This window comes from Anastrepha obliqua, chromosome 5, assembly GCF_027943255.1.
Source record: "Anastrepha obliqua isolate idAnaObli1 chromosome 5, idAnaObli1_1.0, whole genome shotgun sequence".
In the NCBI taxonomy this organism is placed as follows: Eukaryota; Metazoa; Arthropoda; class Insecta; order Diptera; family Tephritidae; genus Anastrepha; species Anastrepha obliqua.
The window spans coordinates 41,193,482-41,220,684 of NC_072896.1; the positions used below are offsets into that span (position 1 = coordinate 41,193,482).

The following is a 27,203-nucleotide window of genomic DNA, read 5'->3' on the forward strand; positions in this document are numbered from 1 at the left end:
CCCTGGGACTTCCAAAAACTATTGCGCATGAAATATTTAGCAAAGATCTTAGAATTCACCACTTCAAAATTGAAATCGTGCATGCGCTTAAACCTAACGATTTCAATTTGCGTAAAAAATTCTGCGAGGCAATGCTGGAGCGATTTCGTACGGTAAATACAATCTTTTGGGGTGATGATTTCATTTTCATTTAAATGGAAGTGTAAAAAAGCAAAATCTAACCCTGGTCACCTAAAGAACAGGTCCTCCTTAAACATCGACAGACACTTCACCACTTCGCAGTCCTAAAGGAACGGTTGGGTGGGTGTGCAGTGTCAAGCAGTGGAATAATGTACCATATTTTTTTTAAATCGTCGAGGGCGAGCAAATCCTGTGGATGGCGTCTCTTATCGGCGCACACTGAACGATTATGGACTGCCAACACAGAGTGAACATCCTTCCTTCAGTATACACAAATGGTTCCTGCAACATAGCGCCGTGTCGCACACGGCCAGAGAGACCATGACATACGTCATTTCGCCCGATGTTACCCCTATGGACTGTTTTCTGTGTAGGTACCTCAAAAGTACAGTCTATTAAACAAACCCAGCGACCATTGCTGCACTAAAAGAAAATATCGTTCGCGGGATTAATGGCATCCCGCCAGCACTTCTCCAGCAACCCAGTACGGAGGCCAGATTCCAAGAGTGCATCCGACGTAACGGTCAAAATTTATAGGACATAATTAAAAAAAAAAAAAAAAGATTCACACTTGTCTTCTTTTTAATAGTTACCGAAATAAACTTTTATCATTAGTAACACCTTATTACATCACCATATTAGGAAAATTACCATTAACGGAAAATAAATAAATATTAAATTATTTTATAGTGTTTTCCAAAGTGTTTTATTTGTACAACAATTTACTTCAGAGGCCAAGTACCTAGATTTAGTGGTTGGATGACAGAGTAGCAGGCGGGAGAAACAAAGTTTTCTCAAGTATCTTTGATGCCTACATACATACATACATAAATGGTAAATTTCCATTCTGCTTATATTACAATATAAATTCACAATGTAAATAAACTAATGTAATTTTAAAATTGAGTGCCATTCCACTCTTAAACTAAGATCCGACCATCGGAACACCATAAGAGAGTAGTAGTGGTATCTATCATTCAATTAGAGATCATCTTAGTTTTTTTTTAGCTAGATATGAAAAGTACGTGCTACAACGAGGTACTTGAGGACAATGAACTTTGAGAGAAAAAAGTGTTAATTTAATGTTTTATGTTAACTATAAATGCGAAGATATGTCGAAAAATGTAAAAAGGCGGCCCATATGTTCGGCCAAAAAACATTTTTTTTTTTCGAAATGAACTTGCAAAAAGGCTTTAGACTCAGTGGTGTACGGTGAACTTTGTTTCTTTATAAGGTGGTACACTCTAATGTGCATATACCACCTTGATCAAAAAGTTCTCGGAATGTATTCAGAAAATTTAAAATATAAGTTTATTCCTCAAAAATTATATAATCCCCTTCAAAATACTCCTATTAGCTACAACGCACTTATACCAGCGTTTGAACCAGCTTTCGAAACATTTCTGGAAGTATATTTTCAGTATTGGCATGAGAGCCGTCTTCGATTGCTCCATTACTTCCTTTCGGCTATTAAAATGCGTTTTTTAATTCGATCAAACAAAAAAAATGCATGAAGCTATATCAGGTGAATTCGATGGCTGTTGGATGGTATTCGTTTCGTTCTTGGTCAAAAATTCACGGATATGATAGCACTGTGTGACGGCGCATAATCAAAGTGCAAAATCCACGAGCTTTTTTCACAAATCCTTTCTTTTTTGACAAATTTCTTCAAGTAAACGTCTCATAACATCCTTACTACCTGTCTAACCTTGCGTGGCTTGCAATACCGCTGGTTTTTTTGGTTTTGGTTCATTTGAAGCTCTCCACTCACTCGCCTGATGGCTGGATTGTGTGTCATACTCACAAAACCCAGTCGTCTCGTCCAGTGATGATGCGTTTAATGAATGTTTGGGACCAATTTTGCAACAACACGACGCAAACCTTAATCATTAACTACAATGTCCTCAACGGATCCATAAGCAATGTAGAAGTTGCCAGCTCTTTGATGGTTAATTTGCGATTATTGATCAACACAGGCCTGCCACTACGTTCGTCATCCTTGATGGGCTTACGATCTCTTCTGAAGCATAAATATGATTATTTCCCGCTATTCGGCGTGGAATGTACCACACCTACATACAAATATTTACAAGGTATATAAGGTACGCGATCTAAGCACATACAAATCAATATTTACTTTTGCCTATCTTTTGTCAAAAGTTGCACAAGATAAACAAAGCTGATAAAACGAGAAGACATTAATTTCTGCAGCCCGCAGATTAGATGGAAAAGTTCATTTTTATTTATCAGAAACACTCCTACTACGTTACATCTAATCACATACATGTGTATATATACATAGACATATATACAGTGCTGTGCAAAATTTAAGAATATTTTTCTATTATATTTACTTATATAAATTTATTTTTTAAATCTATTAGCTTCTCAACTCCCCAAAGGCTCCTACTTCGAGTACTGCCCCCTAAGGCAGGCCGAAGAAAAAGGTCTATAAGGATGGACAGAAAGCTCTCGCTCAATATAAAGCAACAATACGGATCCAACTGCGTCACTCTTTCACGTATGAAGCGAAAGGACCTAAAATGACAAACGAAACAAAGGCAGAAAACATTTCTCGCAAAACGAAAAATTCGCGTCGATACATCCTGCCAACCTAAACAAAATCGAGAAAGTAGTCACTAAAAGCTTGAAAGAGCCTAAAAGAAAGCGGTCCAAGGATGAGGAAAAGCCTCTCAGTCATTTCCAGGAGGGAGATGAAGGCTAATGCTGAAATAACCAAACGGCATTTGACCGTGACATGAATTGACCTTCATCACCCTAATGGACAAATGACGGCGGAGCAATGAAAACGAAACAGATCAATTTGATAATGAAACCAAATCGCAAGAAAAAAACACAAATGAGCTATTTTACGGCTATTCATCCAGTATGAATGCGCCTCGATTGTATGTGTTCATGTCTGCCGTTTGACGTTTAGCTGGAATTTCCCCAAGTATTTTTCAGCGGTCCCTACATAACAATCTCTTCTTTTTTTTACTTTGCAACACTAGTCAGGTCGCATACAGTCATGCGCTTTCAACTCAAACCGGTTATAACTCGCTAAATTTCCTAGTGTTCTTTTACAGGCCGGATGCCTTGATGAGGATTAGTTAATTTTCTCCTCGATTTGAAAATTCCTTTGCGTAAAACTCTCCACCAATTTGTGGTATGAATATTCTGTCATAAAATGACATACAGTTTTACATTCCCTTCGGATGGCAGATGGATTATATGAGTAGCTTTTTCATTACAGAAATACACTCTGAAATTTGCCAATACTTCTCATTGCACCGCTATTAGAAAACACATTTTCTATCATTTGGTGTTACATGTCCACAATGGGTTTCGCGTCCCACGGAATGGTAGTAACGCACCAACCCATTCGGCTGCGGCGCCCGTAAAACTAAAAAAGGGCAATTATTTATACCAAATACATAAAAAAAAACAAGTAAATGTTTTCCAAAAATAATTTATTCTCTAAAAGGCCATACTTTACTATGCTTTTGTATGCCATCGTCAAAGAAGATTGCCGCCTGATTGGACAACCACTGCCATTCCATTGATTGCTGCTTCGATTCTGGTGTAACGTAGGCTACCCATGATTCATCGCCTGCGACAATATGGCTAAGAAAATCATCCCCCTCGTTACTTTATCGTTCGAGAAAACTCAATGCCCTGCCCAATCTTTTGGTTTTGTGCTCATCAGTCAACATTTTCGGCACCCAGCGTGTACACAACTTCCGATTATTGAAACGTTTCGACACAATTTCGTAAAGAACGCTTCTTGAGACAGCAGGAAACTTTTCAGCTAAGGACGAAACCGTGAATAGTCTGTTCTCTTTAACTTTACAGTCCACTTTTTGAATCAGTTCATAGGTAATGGCTGAAGGTCTCCTACTTCGTTCCTCATCGTGAATATTTCTGCGACCATCTTTAAAGGCCCTAACCCATTTCCGCACCATTTCATCACTCATAATGTTTTCGCCATACACTTCACTAATTTGGTGATGAGTGTCAACTGATTTCAAGCCTTGAGCACAGAGAAACCGTATTACAGCACGCACTTCACAGTCGGCGGGATTCTCAATAGGTGGACGCATTTTAAAATCACGCAAACAGATGTAGACTCGATCGGATGTTTCACACGCTCATTAGGTTAATGTAATATGTAGGTCATGGTAGTCTCCAATATTACCCGAATCAATTTTAGTTGTAAGACACCAGCTGCTGAGGTTATTCACAATAGTGTACATATATTAATACCGATTTTTAAGTAGCAGCTACTAGTAACCATTAGGGGTTATTAAACACTATAGCCTCTACATAACTGCTATCTGAATCCATGTGCAAATATTTTTAACCACAAATTATAAATAAACATTTTTAAGTTCTTTACAATATAAGGAGTAAAGTTAATGGTGCAGAAAACCTTTTAACAGATGTGTAACACTTAATACTCATCACTTAAAAGCTCTTTCGCACATAATTTTGTATTCAAAATAAAAATATATGGCACTTCCATAAATATTAATGAGATTTAAAAGGCCATTAGCTGTCACTTATCACTCAAGTGCTCAGTAAAAGTGACAAGAAGTTGTTGATGAAACTATTAATATATTTACAATCTCAACATATGATATCAGCACTAACCCTAAAATTATGGTTCAATTGACTATTTCCAGCAAGCGCAAGAAAAAATATGCTTCAACGTTTGATAAACCCTTAATTCTCAAGAACGGTTTCGGAATTATTTATCATTTGATATTAACCAGTTCTTCCAAAACCCTTATTTAAAAAGTGTATATAATTATCATTTTTTGCTATCGAAAGAGAGTCAACTAGAGTGGGTCTGGCGGTTAACGAGGGCAAGACGAAGTATATGCTGCCCACTAGAAAAGATACACGGCGTTTTGGATCCAACATTTCAGAAGACAGCTATGTATACTTTTGAAGTTGTCAAGGAATTTATATATCTTGGCAACGCCATCCCAATAACCGATGTCAGCCTGGAGACAAACCGACGAATCACGCTTGCTAATGGTCTCAGTAAGCAAAGTGTAGCAGCGACCTCTCTCGCCCGATAAAAGTAACACTCTACAAGACGCTCATCTTACCTGTGCTACTCTATGGCACTGAAGCATAGATCTTGGCTTGAAAGCTTATATTTAAAATACAACGAATCTAAGATTTAACGCAGGTTTCCAAGCGTCATAATTTCAGTCGTTGGCACCCGAATTTTGTTCAGCGATGAGGCCCATTGTTATCTTAATAGCTATGTCAATAAGCAAAATTGGCGTGTTTGGGCTGAAGAACAACCCGAAGCCATTCAACAGCTATTACATCCATTCAGAACCACCGTTTGGTGCGGCCTATGAGCTGGAAGAATCATCGGCCCATATTTATTGAAAGACTGGGGCTGGCGCCAATGTAACAGTGAATGGCGCCATGATAAACGACTATTTGATGCCGGAAATTGAAGCCCGTGATCTCCAAAACATTTGGTTCCAAAAAGACAGCCCTACTTGCCATATCGCCTGTGAAAAAATGGATTTACTGCGTCGTCGATTCGGTGAGCAATTTATTATTGGTGGATTGGCCACCAAGATCGTGTGATATCACATCTGTGGACTTTTATTTGTGCGGGTATGTCAAGTTTAAATTCTTTGTGGACAAACCTGCTTCGATTGAGGCATTGGAGGAAAACATTACTAAAGTTATTCGCGAGAAACGAACGAGTTCCTCCAGCGAGTTATTCAAAAGAGTTACGGATGATCGAATTAAGGCGCAGATGCAGCCAATATTTGAAAGTGATTATCTTTAAAAAAATAAATGTTATGAATGGTTCTACACAAAAATAATAAAGATTGCCCAATCTGAATTTTCGTTATTTTATTTCAATTTAAAATCCGATACCTCTAAAGTGATCACTCTTTAGTTTGAGAGTCACTAAAAAATTATTTCCGTTGCTGACCACAAGAGTTAATATCAATAAAATTCGCTCGGAAGTAGTCCTTTAATTCAAAAATAAATTGGGTAGCGCGTGTTCAATTTCTTGGTGATTAATTTTGCGCCACCTTGTATGTAGCAGCTTATACTTTACATATTTCTTCTACACAAGACTGCTATCAACTGAGAGGTGGGGTAAAAAGTAGGCCAATGTTGCTAAGAACTTTTAACACGTTACCGCCGGTGACCGAATTTGTTGTTTTCGGCATCTGGCGATGAGACAATTGCGTATGTACCACCAATGGTACAAGCCGTCCAATGGGGCAGACCTCAATGAACCATGTACCACTGCCGGCGGGAACGTGTTAAATAACTTGAGACTTATTTCTACAGCGTATTTGGATACGTATGAGTTAGATACCTTTAATATGCATACAGTTGCTAAGTAAGACCTAAGTAAAGGGTCTTTCAAAAGTGGCACCTAGACGTCAGTAGTGAATAATTCCTAGACGGTATAAAATGACATAAAAAATCATCTTTGACATTTGTGAAGTAGACGGATGCCTAATCTTTTTTCTAAATATGCACAAATATGAAATTATTTGAAAATTCCCTAAAAAATAGTTAACATGTCCAGTAAAATTTAGCAAAAAATGTTTAAGATTAAAATAAAAGGAAGGGACAAACATTGCGCTAATGCTAGCGAATTCACTGCAAAGAAGCGATTGTCTGAATTTCGGCCTAACTGTAATGAGTAATGATGGTATTTTATGTGCATATGTACATATATTTATCATTCGCAAGTTTAAGATAATTATTTGTATGTATGTGGGTATGTGTGTATATATATATAATTACTCACATTGCATGTGCCAGCATCGCCAAATTACATTGTTCAAACGTATTTTGTCCTTCCAACGCAGTCGGATTCCTTTAAAGTGATTCCATTTTGGAGATGTTAGTTTTTGACTGAAAATTAAAAATTAAACGTACTGAAATTTTATTGCAAAAACTTAAACTAAAATACTATTTTCCAATGCTAATACAAATTAAAGAAAGAACTTTGACAGCAGCGCTGAGCAATTTTTGGTCATGAAGCAATACTCTGTTGAACGACGCGAAAAAGAGACTCAAACGTTTTAAGATAATGGACGCTCTGTAGGAAGCGCATTTCGCACATGGCATTATAAGAATTTTGCGGCCTGAATTGGATGACATCGACTTAAACTTGGCTTCAACAGGAACTAAGTTCCCAGATGCATTATCACACGAAACAAGTTGATAAAATAGCGATTTCACACCATTGGACATCTTTCTCTGGGACTACGTGAAGAAAATGGTCCATGCCAATAAGCTCGGGACGATTTCAGAGTTGAAGAACGAAATCATACACGTTATATACCACCAAAAAGTTTCGAAAAATTTTGATATGCGTATCCTGTATCCACAATATATATTGTTTCATATACAACGCATGGATTGAAAAGTCCCGGGCCTAACACATAGATGGCACTAGTTCCATTAAAAAATCCACATAATCGTTTTGAATGATCGAAAAGTGAAGTTGTGTGAGTTAGCTGACATCGTAAAGATATCAAAAGAACATATTGGCTTTATATTGCATAAGCATTTGACTATGAGAAAGCTCTGCTCAAATTGCGCGTTTGCTCACTGTTAACCAAAAACAAGATGTTGATGATTCTGAGCAGTTTTTGGCTATGTTTAAACGTAATACACCAGAATTTTCGGGTCGATATGTGGAAGTGGATGAAACATGAATCCATCACTTCACACCGGCATCAAAACGATCTTCATTTGAGTGGACAGCAACTGATGAACCTCGTCCTCGTCCAAAGATATGACCTGGGTATTTTGGAATGTGCGTGGTGTACATAATATTCATCTTGAGAAGGGAAATACCATCACCAGTGAATTGGAGCGTTTGAAGTTCGAAATTGCAAAGAAACATCCGCATATGGCAAAGAAAAAAATTGTGTTTCATCAAGACAACGCACCGTGTCACCAATCAATCAAAACAATAGCAAAACTACATGAATTGAACTTCGAATTGCTCCCATATCCACCGTATTCGCCAGATTTGGCTCCCAGCGACTACTGACTGTTCACAGACCTAAAAAAATGTATGCCGATAAGAAATTTAAGAAATGAATTAAGCCAATTTTGAACAAAAACAAAACGTATTTTCTTTGTTAGGCCCGAATCTTTTCAACTCATGTGCTAAATGCCATATACTAAAAAACGTGACGAAATAAAAAAATAGTATATTAGGGCTAATTTCGGCTGGGACCGAAATGAATGGTATATCTGAATCCTCGTTGGTGCAATACATCCGCAAAGCAAGATATCGTTTTGATATCTATTGCTTTCTCTCTTATTTTCTTGTAGCAATTTTTCCACTAAAATGTATCTGATTTTTAAAAACATTTTCGTTTGCTCAGCTTAGGGTTATGTTTATGTCCCCGAGAAGTGTTAACAAGCAGTTCACCGAATGGTAAGGAAACTAAGTCTAATTTATTGCGTCCTTTCCCCCGCCTCCGAACGGCAGATGGATGAAATACATGACAGAAATACAATGAGAGGTTTACCAACCGCTAATAGAAAAAAAATGTGTCTATCATTTGGTGTTTCATACTCGAAGTTTCGAACGCTGGCATACTGAATGGTAGTCACGCACCATTCCATTCGCCTACGGCGGCCGCGGTAAAGTTTCAATAGTTGTAAGAAAAATTAAATTAATTAAACACTTATTTTTTTCTGAAATTCGTGCTTCGCTTTGCCATAGAGTCGTATTGTTCTCGCCTAATGCTTTTAAATCTTAAATACCGCGTTAGCCGCAGCCGTGTTGTGTCGATCAGTTACTTACTACGCATGAAAAATCTGCCTTAATAATGTTGTGTATCAAAAATTACCTATTCCTCTTTGGAGGAGGTGTCAATCTTCGGATTAACGGGAGAAAACATATCCAATAAAAATCAGTTGAAGAAAAATATTCAATAAAAATAAAGTAATAAAAAAATTTAGAGAATAAACTCGGATTAAACCAGCGTAGGGGCTTGAGTCATTCCCTCATTACTATAAAATTGAAAGAACATAATATACAGGGTTGGCCATATTAAACTGACCCATGTGATTATTAAAAAAATATGGAAAAAGAAACATTTTTTTGTGTTTCATTGTGAAAAACATTTAATTTAGTTCAAGGAGATTCGTTTACATCACTTTTTGAATATGATATCGCGCAAGTGGTCGCCCTTAGCTCGTATAGCGTAATGTGCCCGTTTTTCGGCGTTTTCCATAGTTTTGACCAGCGTCTCGGCCGATATGGCGGCTATTTCCCGTCGGATATTGGCCTTAAGTGCGCCTAGTGTCTTTGGCTTGTTGACGTAAACCTTAGATTTCAAATAGCCCCAAAGAAAAAAGTCCGGTGGCGTCAAATCCGGTGATCGTGGCGGCCAGTCAAAATCGCCGCTTTTTGATATCAAACGGCCAGGGAACAAAGTCTTCAATAAGTTGACGGTGGCTCGTGCTGTGTGTGGTGGTGCGCCATCTTGCTGAAACCAGAAGTGCTCCATACCATTTTCACGAACAATCGGCATCACAAAATCGGTTATCATGGCCCGATAACGCTCTTGATTGACGGTCAATGGTTGGTGTTGACCATTTTCAAAGAAGAACGGCCCAATGACCATATCAGCGCAAATGCCACACCAGACTGTAACTTTTTGGTCGTGGAGAGGTACCTCTTCAATAATTTGAGGGTTTTCAGTGGCGTAGAAACGGCAATTTTGCTTATTTACGGTTCCGTTCAAGGAGAAATGGGCCTCATCACTCATAATGATTTGATGCCAAAAATCCTCATCAGTTTGGGCCATTCGGACGACAAAATTGGCATTTTCCAAGCGACGAGGCTTATCGGCCGGCAACAGTTGTTGATTTAGTTGTATTTTGTACGGGAATATCCCCAAATCCAAACGAATGATACGTCGTAGAGTGGTCCGAGGGATGTCCAACTGAGCAGAACGACGATTACCTGACGTTCGCGGCGATGACTCGATACTGGCTCGTACGGCCGCGATATTTTCGTTAGATCGTCTTGGCCGCTTTTTATTTGGACGTCGGGTATTAGCCACAGTGCCGGAAGACAAAAATCGTTTGTGCATTTGCTTGATTGCGTTCTTTGACGGCGCACTTTTCACTTTATTTTTTTTTCTCCACGCACGTTGCGTTTTTACAATCGAGAAGGAATTTTGAATGTACAGCTGAACAATTTCAGCGCGTTCTATTGGGGTGTACTGTTTCATGGTATAAATCTCCTTCGACTGACGCTTCCAACGCGGTATGTCATTAGCTGATCTGAAATTACAGTAAAAAGTTATAGGGTTACTCAATGGGTCAGTTTAATATGGCCAACCCTGTAGTTTCGGTATGGAGTTCCATCACCATTAAAGAGATTAAATGAGTGACAATTTTTTGCGTTTTTTTTTCAATGGATCAACAGGTGGAGTTACAGAACCATAATTACGAACTTTTTTTGTCGAGAAAAATTTAAACATCGGCGATTTTAGGCTTCATAGGATGGCGCGCAATGACATACAGCCCATCAAACAATCTACATATTATTTACGTGCATAGTTCGATAGTGGTATATGTTTCAGCTATTTTCGCGATGCCCAAGAGCCTTATAATGATATGACTGAACAATATGACTTAGCAAAAAGGCGCAACAGGAAACAGGCTTTGCATTATACCATAAATATGTTTGTGGATTCAATTGCTCATTCACAGTGACAGTATAAAGTATGGCATCGTGGTAACGTAGTGTAATAACGGCAGTTTTGCAGTATAACTTAACGCGTGATTTAAGCATGGACCAAAGCTTACAACAAGTCGGTCCCAAAGGACCTAAATTTCATAAAAAAGGGACCAAGTTGATATTTCCAAAGACATGATTTCCAAGTCTGAAACCGACCCAACATTCATCAAACGCATCATTACTGGATGAGTGCGACACGCATTCCAGACATAAGGCGAGTGAGTGGAGAGCTCCGAATGAACCAAGGCCAAAAAAAGCTGCATTCTTTTTTAGCCAAAAAAGAAAGCGATGCTCACGGTTTTTATGGATTACAACGGTATTGTGCAATATGAATTTGTTCCAGAAGGTCAAAAAGTTAACTAGGACTATTATGGGCATTATGAGGCGTTACGTGAAGCAATTCGTCAAAAAAGAAAGGAATTGTGAGAAAACAATTCGTCGCTTTTGGACCAAGATAACGCACCCTCACACAGTGCTTTCATTATACGTGAACGTTAACCAAGAACGAAACCATCCAAATACCGAACAGCCATCGAATTCACCTAATACGGCTCACTACGGGAGCATCCACTACCGGAAACGCATTTTAATAGCCAAAACAAAGTAATAGAAAAATAGACGACAGCTCTGATGGCTATACCGAAAATAGAGTTCTAGTAATGTTTCCAGAGCTGGATCAAACGTTGGCATATGGTAAGAGCGTTGCAGTTGATGGGAAGTCCTTTTAAGCCGATAATATCGCTTTTGAGGAATAAACATGTATTTTGTTTTTCTCTATATATTCCGGGAAAATTTTGATCAATGTGAGGCGACAAGCTCACAACTATTTTCTAAAGCGCAACGCGAATAAACGTATTAGCTAAAAACTAAAAGACGGAAACAGTCAGTGACAAAGGAAAATATTACTGCTGTGAGAAAAATGCTTGAGAAAATGATGAAGACCATCGAATGATACAACAACAGATAGAAAACACCTAACACATTCATGTCCAGCAATTCATTCGATTCTCAATAACTGATTACATGGAAAGAAACTTTGTTTTCTCTGGGTGTTTAACCGAAGAGCAGCTGATATGTTGTTTAATAAAAGAAAAACCCGGTTTGTAAACCGTATTGTAACAAGTGACGAAACTTGGCTTTACTATTACAATGTGCCGACAAAGCCTAAAAAAAGTATGAGTCAATATTGATGGGGACACACTCATAGCCCCGAAGATCTCGATGCGTAAGAAAAAATTATAGCTGCATTTTTCAAATCGAGTCGTTTTAGATACATAGAATACAAGATCAGTTAAATGCTATACTGAAAGTATTTTCCAAAAGTCATAAAGTCAGCTCACCGCACCAAAGCCTGCAATGAGTATTTAACCACTACGGAACTGAAACTTCTTGCGCACCCTCCCTACAGTCTAGAGCTTGTCCCTATGACTTTGCACTGTTCGCGCATGCGAAAATGAAACTGAAAGGAAAAACGATTTTCTAGTGGTGATGGCCCTCCGAAGGCTTGGCGACAATGAGTGTGCCTCATTCTCGGATGAAACTTGGCAAAGCTGGTTTGCGTACTGGTTGTAACAGTTAGATAAGTGTATAGATTGTGGTGAAAATTTCTTTCAAGTAATTAAATAAATAAAGCTGTTTGGCAAAGCTTGTAACTCCTTCGCATGAATTATGCCTTAATGTATTTAAATACTGTTGTTGTAGCAGTACAAAAATTCCTCATACATATATGCACGGCTAATGCTGCTGGAGTGATAGTTCTTGACCGGATATACTGTAAATCCGAGTCATTCTGGTAATGTAGAACCGTCTGTCGTGGGATCACCCTTTAAGCACCCTCAAAATATAATCTAATTAATCTCTATATCTTCTTCTTTTAAATAAATACAAAAATGAGTTTCATATTTAGTGTAATTTACACGAAGTTTCAACCGGTAAGCAAATATTTATTTTTAACGCGTTTTTGCATAAAGTAATGGGGGGATAAAAAATATATGGTAATATAGGGTGACAATAATACAGTACACATTTACATATACGTATGCATGTATGGTGTTTTATGTGCATGCACTAAACACATGGAAATTATTTCAACCAAGCAAAACAAGAGTTATTGTATTTCAAAGCCTCAAAATAATCGATGCACCTTCAAGCAGTTAGTTGCCCTTTCGTATTCTGCTTACGTCTGCATAAATGCGGAAATCAACCCAAAACCATAATCGTGTTTTGCACAAACAAAGAAATCAGAAATTGCTAAGAATAAGACCAAATTACAAACAATTCAACTCAATTTGATATTTATAAAATAAGTTTTTCATACATATTCATATGAATGCATGTACATATATATATGCACATTAAGGTGGAGCGATACAGAAGGGGTTTTTTTAATTTATTTTTGTAATGGCATAGGAAATAAAAGTTGCCTTTATAAAAGTTAATAAAAGTCACAAATTACAAAATGGACTATGCGCTCCCGCCTTTAAGTGCCATTATAACGTTCACGACCCTCCTACTCTCAAAGGAAGAGTGGCAACGGGACGATGTAAGACAGGGCGAGTCCACCCATGTATACACAGATGACTCAAAGTTTGAGGAGTTGATGAGGGAGCAGTACATTGCAAACATCTGGGGCTAGTTTCCGGCTTCCCGACTACTGTACTGGTACAGTGTGATGCGATACCTGGAGCTGATATTCACATTTTCACTGACAGCCAGGCGACGACAAAATACCTCACAAAGCAGTCGACAACCTACAACGTAGCCATGAAATGCCACTTTGAGCGTGTTGTGTCAATTAGCTTGTTTTTGGCAATTAATTATATCAGTCAACCGCAGGTGCGCTCTGCAATTTTCACAATGGATAAAAATAATGAACAAAGAATTTGTCTTAAATTTTGTGTTTTGAACGAAATTTCGTGTGCGGAATGGCTGTAAATATTGCAGAAAGTCTATGGTGAGTGTGCTTTATGAAAAACACGGATCTACGAGTAGTATACGGCTTTTGCAGAGGGCCGAGAAGTCGTAGAAGAGTTGCCCCGATCCGGTCGCACATCAACATCTTCGACGGTTGAAAACATTGACAATGTCAAGGAAATGGTGCTGGAAAACCATCTTTTCAGTTTGAGGGAGGTAAGTAGCTCGTGACCTTAGCGTGTCTCACGAGTCAATTCGCAACATTTTACACCATCAATTAGGCATGAGACGCGTGGCTGCTCGACTCGTTCGAAGAGAGTTGAATTTCTTTCAAAAAATTCATCGGAAGAAGGTGCCTGAAGATATGCTTGAGCAAGTAAATTCGGACCCAATGTTTATCAAGCACATCATAACAGGTGATGAGACGTGGGTATTGACATGCACACCAGTCACAGGCGGCTATCCACATGAGCCGAAACCCAAAAATCCACGTCAAAAGTGAAAGTCATGCTACTCGTTTTCTTTGATTATCATGGTGTTGTCCATTCGGAATTCGTTACAAATGGTTCTACGGTAAATAAAGAATATTATTTGGAGGTTATGCCATGTTTGAGAGTGAATGTGCGTAGAAAACGGACCAATTTGTAGAAAGAAAACTCATGGATCTTGCACTATGATAACGCACCGATTCACGAGGCTCATATTGTGAACACTTTTTTTACCAAAAACTCGACAAATATCATCGAACAACCACCATATTCATCGGATTTAGTCCCCTATGACCATTAAGGAGAATTCGCTGAGGAGCTGAAGATCTCTTCAAACGTGTTTAAAAGGTGCTTTGATGACTGGACTAATCGTTGGCATATGTGTATTGCTTCGAATGGAGCCTATTTTGAAGGCAACAAAATAAATTTTGATGATTAAACAATTCCCTTTTTTAACAGAATGTGTATATATGTTTTGGCGCTTACGCCATTTTTGGGTGTTTGGCCGAGTTCCTCCTCCTATTTGTGGCTTGCCTCTTGTGGTTGTTCCACAAATGTAGCATAGATAAGGATAACGAATTTTGGGAAACCATATTATTCACGGATGACACCAAAGTTAATATTTTTGGAAATAATAGCAGAGGAAAGGTGTGGCGCAAAAATAATACAGTTTTAGATGGACAAAATTTGGTTTCAAATGTCAAGCACTGCGGCCGAAGTGTCATGGCATAGGGTACAATGGCAGCTGGTGGAGTGGAATGACTGGTTGTTGTTGTTGTAGCAGCATAAACATTCGCTATATTTACATACGGGGAATGCTGTTGGCAGTCCTTGGCCGGATATAAATCCGCGTCGTTTCGGTAACGTAGAACCGACTGTCGTGGAAACTAGTATTTATAGATGGTGGAATGGGGCAGCATCAGTATAAAAGAATATGGGAAAGCAATTTGAAGGATTCTATAGATGGTTTGGGTCTTGACCTATGATGGATATTCCAAAACACGTTCCATAACGTACCGCGCGTTCAGTAAAAGACTGGCTGCTTATTATAAACCAAGACAATTATGTATATTATCCTCTTCAATCGCCTGACCTGAACCCCATTGAATACTGCTGGGAACTTTTGAAACGCAAAGTGGGTGCCCGCCATAATAATGAACTTAAAACTGTTTTGGAGGAAGCCTGGAGCGTAATATCACCAGGTACCACAAAAAATGTAGTCCGATCGATGCCCAGAAGACTGTAAACGGAGGACCTACAAAATGTACGAACACTTTTGCTACAAAGAAATTTTCGTGTTTTGCCTTTTTTTGAATAATGTATTGAATATTACTATTTCCTTTATAAAATAATCAAACGGAGTTATATTTAGAATGAAACTGCGTTTAAGATCTGTGAATATTTTATTTAATTTTAAAAATATTCGAAATACAGGGGGTGTACGAACAGTTGTGTCCCCAAATGCATGGCCGCATGTAATATACATACATAGATAATCTGCGAAATGAAAATGAAGAGGTTGAATATAACTTAAAATTAGGATGAGGCAAATAATATTTTACCCCCTTATTTTTTTGGATAAAATGCAAACTTTCAGTAGGTCTGTCAAAAGCGATTAAAAAAATTTCAGTCATCCCTAATGCACATACATTTGTAACATAGCACACACCGAGGTAAAAAATAAGGATGCGCTCCTAAAAAGTCAGTATACGAGTACATATCGTGACTGTCTTCCAACTCTCGCAAAACAGGAACATAATGGACAGTTCAGTCAGCCGATAGTAGTACAGGCTTTTATATGGTAAATTGATAAAAAAAAAAATTTAATTTAAAAAAATTTGGAAAATTATATATAATACACACATACAAATTATCTTTGCTTTTTTTAAGTATCGAACCTAGAATTCCCTGAATATTATACAAACAATGCGAGTTAAATTTCAGATTGTTTTTGTTTTTCATTTACAGAAATTAATATAATACAATGAAGTGTCCAAAACAGAACCAGTTCATCGCGATATAAAAGTGTTCATCTGAAAACATTGCAGGTGGAGAGAGCAGAAACCAGTACCAATCTCTAGTACGCTAGTTCTGCACCACTTGCAGACTTGGTCATTTTACTCTAGGGCATGCATATACTCGTAAATTGACGTGTATGCAGAGATGCTCGTAAGGAGCAAGTGTCAATTTTGTTTTATTTATTATTAGAAACACGACTTCTTCACTTTTTTCAAGTTCGAATGATGAAAATAGTTCTCCCAGCCTAAAATACTATTATAGCCTGCATACTATTTTTCCAAAATATGAAAACTAATGGTAAGCTAACTAATTTATCTTGCCAAAAAACGTACTCATAGCCTTAACTATCTAACATAACATTTACATTATTATTCGTTTTCGAATTCTAGTACTGACATCTTTCTCGCTTTCTCACTACCATCCTTTTTCTCTCATATTCCAAATCGATTTGGTATTCGTATTCATATTTCTAGTCAAGGCCGATAGATTACCCTACCTACCATGACCATCCGAAACAAAATTGGGAGAGTAACTTCGGTTGCCACTTCATCGGATACTGGGCAGCAGAATTCTGCCTGTTCATTTCACACGTATTCACACACTATTCCAAGCAGTCGTTATTTAGACGCCAACGAAGTTACATGAGCGAAGACTGCGTTGATTCTTTTCTTATATCACCAACACAAACTCAAACAAAGTGTTAACAGGACCCCACTTTCGTCAACCAATCAGTTGATTGGCCACACCTCTGCATTCTGTACATCGTGTTTCTAATCGTATTTATGTTTCGAATCGTATTAGTTACGACAGAGAGTCGTTAACTGTGCTATTCTGTAGGCACTGTGAAACGGAAAACGCGTAAAGAGTAAAAGTAAAGGTAAACAACGAAAAGCGTAAAATTCAAAAATATTGACAATATTTTATTTTTGCGTAATTGTTATCGCATTTCCTAATAATGGAAAGGAAAATAAAAATATTCTAAGCGCCTTCCCTTCAAATTTATCTTCTCTTTAAACACATTTTCGTTTTCTGAACTGTATATGCCGTCCAAAAATTTAACAGACGGTTAACATTTGCCGCTCCTACAGAGCCATCTGTTTTGTTTGTATACAAAAATCAATTGTTTCGACAGGTTTAAATTAATTTCTTTGATGACCTGCTATAATAAACTGCGATAGAGAATAGAAGTGATTTTCATATTGATGCACTTGAGAAAATGTTTGAAAAAACTTCTGCAAGTCATTTAGCTAAGGAGACCATTTTGGACAGTATATAGTGCAGACGAGAAGTTCGTTAAGAGATTTCGGCTGACGAAATTCACTCTCTTGCATACAGTAGGAATGACGACGCAATTCAACCAGCACGAAAAGGTAAATCATAAATATCGCAAATACAAAATCCATGCATCAGACTTCTTATTCTCAATCACCTTTTTGTACCCCTCAGAAGTTTTTGTTTATTTTCATGTTTATTGTGCAGCCATTTCTGATCTTAACGATGTCCTTAAACCTTTTTCTCTTATACCTTTCTATGCTTCTTTACTGCTGATACCTATTCTCTAGTGTTAAATAATCATGAGAAAATGAAATGGAGTTTATCATGTAGGCAAATTAACTGCTTGTTTCATAACTTTTCCATTAACAGGCAGTCGAGTAAGCGACCCTAAATATGTAATCAACATAGTTGCAGGAAGAAGAAACGCATAGCCAACTGGGTAATAAAATTGCAGTGTTTCAAACGAAGTTCCAATTTATCTTATTTCATCTTATACGAGTATATAAAAATGAATACTTGATTGTTTGTACGTATTTTAAAAGCTGCCAAACCAATCATCGGATTGCAATGCAACTTTGTCAACTCATTGCTTGCAATTGCCGAAAAGATATAGGCATTGTAAAATTAATTTAAAATAAGAAGGCGTGACAGCTCCCATAGAAGCCAAGTTTTTAATATTACATATTTTTGGAACCACTCGTGCCGGACTACAGAAATTTGGTACAAGGACATAAAATATTATTACCTTAACAATTCAGAAAACTGGGCGGCATTTGTAAAAAAGGCGTCACAGTTCCCATAAACACCAATTCCTTATTATTGTATAGTTTCGATACCATTCATGGTAGAGTATTATGATTTTGCAGAGATGTACAAAGTATGCCTTAATAACCCCAGTAGAAAATATTGGTAAAATGAGCGTGGCACCTCCCATACAAAGCAATTTGTTAATATTACTACTAATGTGATTTGGCACAAATGCATAATATATCAATGCATATAAAATATCAATATCAGATTTCAAACCATTCAATATCAATGTCTTGATGATTAGGATTTGCTAAAGGGAGCACAACAAACCAAAAAAAAGCCCACTAATATCACGGGTTTTCCAAATTTCATGACATGTAATATTACGTTAGCATACTAAGAGGAAAAGAGACACAGATATATCTATCGTCACCGGGGTTCGTCGCTATGCAAATACAAACGGTCGCAACCGGGTAAAAATTACCACATAATATATAGGTAAATATTTATTTTACGTAGGGAGCGCGTCTTTTGATTCCATGCAGAAGGGTACTTCAAGCAGCAGGTCACGATATTTTGTATGTAGAAAAAAAGTTAAAAGTGGTTTTATTACCTCTGTGGTATTTTTTACCCAGTAGCTACGAACTGCGAGTTAAACAAAATAACTCTTTCAATTAAATTAGTTTTACTGCGGCAGCGCACAGTGCGGCCGATTCCCGAAAAGCTGGCCAAAACTCAAAAAATTAAGTAATTGATTCAAAATTTCATACTCGGGGGTTGTCGGGGTCGCTGATTACGAATTTGATCTTAAAATTCTGAAAACCCACCCCCTTTCACCCCTATTGGCCACCCCCTCACGTGAAATAGCGTATATTCTAGAACATAATCAAGATGCATGTTAATTTATGTTTTCAGGGTCGCTGATTACGAATATGATCTTAAAATTTTGAAAATCCACCCACTTCCACCCCTATTGGCCACTCCCTCACGTGAAATAGCGTATATTCAAGAACATAACCAAGATGCATGTAACACAAAAAATAGCATAAAAGCCAAGGTAGCAAGTGGTAGCAGCTGAATCTTGTTTTATTCAGTAACCATTACTTTTTTGAGTAACCTTTAATAGGTTTCAAAGCAGCATATGACGGCGTTGTATTACTATACAGTTTGAAAACTCAAATTTTATAAAAAAAATTGCAAAAAATGTATCTACGTATTGCTGCAGCTAAAAATTTTGTGTCGAGGTATTGATATGTACTAAAGATTTCTCGTATTTTGCTAACCTTCCGAAGATGATTCCATTTGGTTTTGTTCAATTTACTCCATTACAAAATCTTTCAAATGTGTACAACTTTCACTATTCATCGACAGTAATACGATGCTCAAACGAAGGCCACGTTGCGACTGAAAATACAGAGGATACTTAGGGTACAGGACGTTGCTATGAACGGTTTTCACTACTCAAGGCATTACTGTAGCCAACCCAAAGACAAAAAAACTCTATCTAGAAACTTTTTTCTTCGACTTTTGGCCAGCAAATTCTAACTGATTTTTGATACACCACGGTCGCATTCGCAGCATCAAATACTTAGATCGGTATTCAAGACACAAATACTTGAATACCTCAAACTCAGTATGGCAAAAGACGATTTTGTATTCCCACAACATCAAAGGTCTCGTGCACAAAGCTTTTGAACGACCTTTAGAATATTCAGCTAACAGTAAACTGTGGCCATAAAAGAATTCTGTATACCACCAATATTCAGACACTTCCCAATGTGCCAAATAATCGTAAAAAACATTAAACTTGAAGTGGCAAATGTCAATCTAACTTTACAACATCTTGAAATAAAAAATAGCACCACCCGTAAAAACTTGGTTTATTTTTTTTAAAGTCCATGTAAAAATTCTACTTTTTTTTTAATCGAACTATGTTTTGTGATGGCATTCGGTGTTGGAACACTTTCCCTCTCAACTGAGAATATAATAACTGGGATCTCAAGACTCAAAAATTCCTACCAAAACTGACTTTGATGGTCTTTCGGCTATTTTTTTTAATTACTCTGCTCTGGTAGCTCCGCTTAAAATAATTTTCAATATGCAGCTGAAGGCATTGTTGCTAGTGCTGCCACAAATATGTAATATATTTATTTATAAGTATATTTCATTATATTAAATAAATAAATAAATAAAATTTTCAATATCTTCTGGAAAATTCACTGATGCTTGGAAACTCGCTTCTATAACTCCTACGAGTATATTCAAAAGTGGCAACAAGAGCCGTAGCCGAATTGATTAGTGCGTGACTACCATTCGGAAGGTAGGTTCGAATCTCGTTGAAAGACGAGACGACAAAAAAGAAGAAAGTTTTTACTAATAGCGGTTGCCTCTTGGCAGGCAATGGGAAACCTCCGAGTGTATTTATGCCATGAAAAAACTCCTCACAAAAAAAAAATATCTGCCGTTCGGAATCGGCTTGAAACTGTAGGTCCCTCCAACATCAAGACGCACGCCACAAATATGAGAAGGAGTTCGGCCAAACACCAAAAAGGGGTGTACGCGCCAATTACACTTATACACATGTAATTACAGAACTGTCTCGAAGCTCACTAATGTATGTAAGCTTTTTGAATACGTCATCAAAGATAAAATATATTTATCAGTTAAGAGTTCAATTTGCCTGAATCAACATGGATTTGTATCGGGTCGTTCTACACTTACAAATCTGGCTGTCTTTAGTGAGTATTGTAGGTATATTTTAGCATTCTCTTCTGGGTGCCAAGTTGATTGCATTTACACCAACGGTTTTTACTGATATTCTGAATACGATGCCCTAATTTAAGTGTAATTGTTAATTAGTCTGCAAGAAACTATTGCTTCGTAAACTAAATACGCAAAATAAAAAAATAAATATTTATGCAATGTAAGAAAAATTTCCCCATCAATTGTGACAAAATATTCCTGATAAACATAAACACTTTGCTTACTAAAATGTCTACATGGAAAACCTGACTCAAAAATATTTCTATATTATTTTAATTCAGGCTTGTCGCCCATAAAAGATGTCGCGAAATAAGTAATACGATTTACAAAAGACGTTCAAAATAAAGAAGTTGTAGCAAAATAATTTGAAAATATAACTGTTTATAACCTTCATACATAAATCGTACTATAAAGTTGACACAATTCATTTAGATAGCTGGTTTTCCAAATGTCTTGGGCTGCATAGATGACAGCTTCATCTCAAGTGGAAAACCAAAAATAAAAATACGATCCTGCCAACAGATACAATTGCGTATCCACCACCTTTCAAGGCATTTGCGATACGAAGCTATTTTTGTGGATGATTTTTTTACTGGCACAAGAGTGCTAAGACTTCCCTTCATTGGAAAAGAATAGCCAAATGCATGCGCACCCAAATACTAACTGTTAGCAAAAAGCTTCAGCTGCTTCGTGAGACACGCGTAACTTTAGCACAATTTCGTGCTGGATGTTGCATCAGGTTAAACTCCTACCTATCGAGAATCGACCCGACATACTCAACATAAGTGCTGCATGTGAATGTACATCGTACGATACTAACCACTTATTCACATGCCCTCTTAAACCCATTTACCTAACACCCATCTCTCCTTGAAGCCAACCCGTCGAAACAGCACGTTTCCTGATCCTACCGTTAGATAAGCTAAATTATAACAACAGGTGACTATACCGTACTAGTAGGGCTTGATAAACTGCTATAACAACAACAACTGTTTACTAAGTGATTTCGCGTAATCTCAAAAGTGTACTTGCCATGTACAGGGTTGGCCATATTAAACTGACCCATGTGATTATTAAAAAAATATGGAAAAAGAAACATTTTTTTGTGTTTCATTGTGAAAAACATTTAATTTAGTTCAAGGAGATTCGTTTACATCACTTTTTGAATATGATATCGCGCAAGTGGTCGCCCTTAGCACGTATTTGGATATGTACAGGGTTGGCCATCTTAAACTGACCCATGTGATTATTAAAAAAATATGGAAAAAGAAACATTTTTTTGTGTTTCATTGTGAAAAACATTTAATTTAGTTCAAGGAGATTCGTTTACATCACTTTTTGAATATGATATCGCGCAAGTGGTCGCCCTTAGCTCGTATAGCGTAATGTGCCCGTTTTTCGGCGTTTTCCATAGTTTTGGCCAGCGTCTCGGCCGATATGGCGGCTATTTCCCGTCGGATATTGGCCTTAAGTGCGCCTAGTGTCTTTGGCTTGTTGACGTAAACCTTAGATTTCAAATTACAGTAAAAAGTTATAGGGTTACTCAATGGGTCAGTTTAATATGGCCAACCCTGTACATACATCATTTTATTATTAGTACATTGCAAAAACTTCGAAAAAACTTTAAAATAAATTATGAACAAAAATTTCTCTGTAATAGTAAATACAAACTCGAACAGCTGATTTATAGTAGGGTTACGTTTTTCTTATTCTGTACGAAGGTCGTTTAAAAAGTGCGTGCAAAGCCAGAGAAATGGTACTACTTGAACAGTATTTCTGAACTTTATGGACGTCTCTTTTTCCTGCAATTTATGAATAATCTTTCCTTCTTGAAGTGGAATTTGTTTATCTACTCGCTGTGTCAGTCCATTTACCAACTCTCTCCGAATTTCCCTAACTGATAATTTTTGTCTCGTTACTTTTTGAAAGGGGAACAAGGAACTGATCGCTGATAATATTGCCGGCCGAGGGAAAATGTCAGAAATATCAGCGACGCGCTGAACGTATTAAGGGTCACAGGGAGTGCTACACACGGTTTGTGGCCACATATTGTTCTCGCCATCAGACACACCTAGGCTTCTCGACTTTTCATTCGGCTCCAAGAAGCGACATACGCGGTACGTCTACAGCTTCTCGAAGCTCACCAGAGTATCATATGTTATGTGGGCTGCTGGAGTGACAATCCTCGGCCGATTAAAAATTCGTACAAATGACGTAAAACCGACTGTCGTGGGAACGATTCATTTTTACTTTCTTAATATCACTTCAAAAATGAGAAATAACAGCCTGGTCACTATTATAAAGGCTGGTTAAATTTCAAGGGCCGATGTTGAATGCGAACCAGACCTAAGCGTCAACGACACCGTTGGTCTTCTTTCTTTGGGATTATTTGAAAGAAAAGGTGTACGTCGATAAGCGAGCAACAATTCAAGAGCCAAAGGATGAGATAATTCGGCACATTAACGGCATAGAGCCTCAATTTTGCCTCAGCGTCATCGAAAATTTGGACCATCGGATGGAGGTGTGCCGCCGAGGCCGCGGCGGTTATTTGGCCGATATTTTGTTCCATACGCAATTGAGCCATACCGATATTATCATAATTAAGAGAAATGACAAACATTTCCTAAAAAAATTGTATTTTATTCAAAATCAACACCGGCCCTTGAAACTTAACCACCCTTTATATTATTCGAACACCGGCTATGCTAATCATAGTATTTTTGCGCAGAACACCTTTCTGTTAGTCCAACTACGGCTTAACTGTTATAATTTTTTTTTCTCGTTATATTTATATTTTTATTTGCCTGTATTTGTAAATAGTTTTTATTTTGAATTTCTGGATTATAAGCGTAATCGCCTGTAAGCCGAGCTGCCGTTTGATCAATTTACTGTCTTTAAATAACAGAAGACGACAGCACTGGCAGGATTGACCGATCTACTCTTCTTGAGGGTTGCAGTTCAATTTTCCGTCGTTTTCGAGTCGGTTTTTATCGATAATGCTCCTATCAACAGAGCTTTATCGGAGTTTAGCTTTTTCACAAATTCTATAGGCCTAGACTTATTTGACTCTAAATTTAACCAAATCTCAACATCTATCGCACTTGATTTTTCTTTGCCTAAAACAATTTTTACTGATATTCTGAATACGATGCTCTAATTTAAGTGTAATTTTTAATTATTCTGTAAGAAATTATTGTTTCATAGACTAAATATGCAAATAAACAAATAAAAAAATCTGTGCTTAAAGTCAAATTGCAAGACTATTTCATCTGTAATTAATCTATTGAGCTGCATTTACATTTAGCGATTCAATATTGCTCATCAAAAATATTAATTCAACGAATATCTACAAAAAAGCAACTTTTTTTCGGTGCAACTCTAAATTTCGTTGGTTTACGCTTTGTTAGTGTAAATTTTTTCTCGCACACGTAAATTAACCCTTAACTGGTATCGTAAATTTGACTAACGAAACTAGTATCGTGGGGGCCGCGCGGCCCCCTATTAAAACTAGATTCTAGGACACAAATGTCTACAATTTTTTTCAAGAATTATTTTGATAGAACAAATAACAAGCTTATTTTATGAAATTAATAAGTTTTTATTCATATACTTCTTTTAACTTATTTACTACAAGAGATCACAAAATTTGGACAATTTTTTGGTATTTTTTCTTACCACTATAAAAATAAAAAAAAAACTATTATTTCGAAAGTCTTTAGCTAACATATGTATGTTTTCTTATTTCTTATAAAATCAACTTTGAAAAAATAAACTAAAACATAAGTATTTCAACGTATAGTGGGGGTATAGTGCAGTCCGCACGGCCCCCGCAACGTACGTAGCTCCGCTCTGGTAAAAGCTTCAGCGCCGAACGTCCGACACCCGCCGCGTGTCGCGACGTAATGAGATTACTCAAAATGGCAGCCGCGTACTATGCGTAGTTTTTAAGAAATTCAAAAAAATAAAACGCGTGGGGTCTGCGCGGCCCCCACGATACCAGTTAAGGGTTAATTGGACAAATTTTTGAAAAAAAATCGTTTTATACAACCTTTTTCGTATTTTCCTTTTTCTCAAAAAATCGCAAGTTGAAGTTTTTACATCAGAAAAATTTATTTAAATGGTGTTCATGATACACTTAGTTTCGCAAACAGTGAAGCAGTTATTGTGGGTTTTAAAATGCGAAACAGTGTGTATTCTTAACTTTTGTCATCAGCATTAATCAACTATTTTTTTGCAATTTGGATGTTTCTCTAAACTCTTTCCGACTTTTGTCGCCCGTGTAAATGCTAGAGGTGAGCGATTATTGCTTGTTAAAAATTCGCGTCATATAAATGCAGCTTCATATAGTAGACCGGAATAAATAAATAAAGATGCAGTTACTTGAGCTTTGATTCAAAATTTAAAAAAATAACAAGTAAGTAACAGCATCCTTTAATTAACAATTTATTTGAATTTTAAGTTAAATAAGTTTTATGTTTTAGTCAATAATAACTAGACATTCTTAAATCAGATGTTAACTAAAATTATATTGAACAGAGATACCCAAATGATGTGAAAAAATGAATCAAGCGCTAGGAAAAAATATGCGTATTTTAATAAGTTCATCCTGTGTCCAGCTACTTTTTCATTAAATATAAATACAAAAATTTTTTTTTTGGTTGGTTGAACCCAAAAATGCAATCGTATTAAACATCGATGCAGTTGTTATTACTATTTGTTATTTATGATAATAGCCGACTACCAAGAATAACTGACTTAAGTGAAGTAATTGTTCACTTACCTGTAAGCTAAGTTCATGCATTTAAAGAGTTTGGTGAGTGAGGTTTCTATCTCCAAGTGTGAAGCCACGACGGATCCCACATGACCGAGTTCTTGTACGTAAGATATTTTGCGCGGTACAAATCGCTGCACATCAGTACAAGTATTTACGGACTCCTCTGATTTTGTAAGATTTGGATCTTCTGGATCGAGCATTTTCACTTCATCATCCTCTTCAAGATCGTCCTCCTGCGCCTCTTCGGCTTCAAAGTGGGAAACCATAAATTGACCTGAGTGTATTGATTCCCGCTCTGATTTAGAAATATTAGCAGCGCCACTACCATAATCGGATGAGCCGGCTTCAGATGGTAAAACACTGGTCGCCATGCTTGTCGCTATACCAGCGCAGCTTTGTTGCTGCTGTTGTATACTCTGCTGATTTTGCCTTTGCTGTTGTTGCAAATAATTCTGATATTTATTTAGCATCATTGTGTATTCTTATCTACAGCTCGTCGCGCGAAATAAGTGTTGATTTACGGGTATACAATTGTAGATATCTATGTAGATTTATACGCGCGTACTCTCAAATGTGATTGTTGCTAGTCCAGATGAATTGGTCATGAAGAAAGCGTAGTCCATCTACAAAAATAACGATGGAATATGTGTTTTTTGTTTTTTAAACTTTGTATACGCGATTCACCAATGACCAATAAACTTCATAACACACTTGACTTATGAACAGAGAACTATTCATGTAAATTTAACAGCAGAATGATTGATATAGCCGTTAGCTATCACTGCCTGCTTCTACAACAAGTTCAGCGACAACACCAGGACCAACATGAAACAGTGCATTCAGCAATCGTATATTTTCCATGACACACACTTCGTTTGCACTAACGAACAACGATAACGATTCGGTTCCCGACGTAGTATATACACACTTACGTGTGTATTAAGGAAAATGTGCTAGCGTTATGACACTGGTACTAATTCGCACTGGGAAACATTTCAAATTCTCTTTCACTCTCTTAAAAACTGCTGGTCCAAGGGCTCTTAACACCACTGGCTAGATCGGTCTTCTTCTCTTCGTTTTTTTTTTTTTTTTTTGATGCTTTGTTTTGTCAGCTCTTATGTGTTGTATGTATATTATTTATTTTTACAATGTTCTACAAAAGTACTATTAGAAGATAGGAGTAATTTAAATATATTTAAATGAGAGGGATTTAAAACAAAAGTTTTTATGTTGACTTGCTGATCGTTGGAACATAAGATTT

At 37.1% G+C, this 27,203-nt stretch overlaps 1 protein-coding gene across 7 annotated transcripts in view; it reads right to left on the reverse strand.

Annotated features, from left to right (window-relative positions):
• Positions 1 to 27,203, reverse strand: part of LOC129246982 (protein WBSCR14 homolog) — a 63,739-nt gene that overhangs the window by 35,277 nt on the left and 1,259 nt on the right. For 4 of the 7 annotated variants that reach the window (XM_054885773.1, XM_054885777.1, XM_054885778.1 and 1 more), the window contains exons 2-3: positions 25,949 to 27,106; positions 6,989 to 7,095 (exon numbers count right to left, since the gene is read on the reverse strand). In XM_054885773.1, coding sequence (XP_054741748.1) covers positions 6,989 to 7,095; positions 25,949 to 26,415 — 574 coding nt within the window. In that variant the 5' untranslated portion in view covers positions 26,416 to 27,106. The remainder of the gene's footprint in view (positions 1 to 6,988; positions 7,096 to 25,948; positions 27,107 to 27,203) is intronic. The other 3 variants (XM_054885774.1, XM_054885776.1, XM_054885775.1) reach the window with 1 other exon arrangement.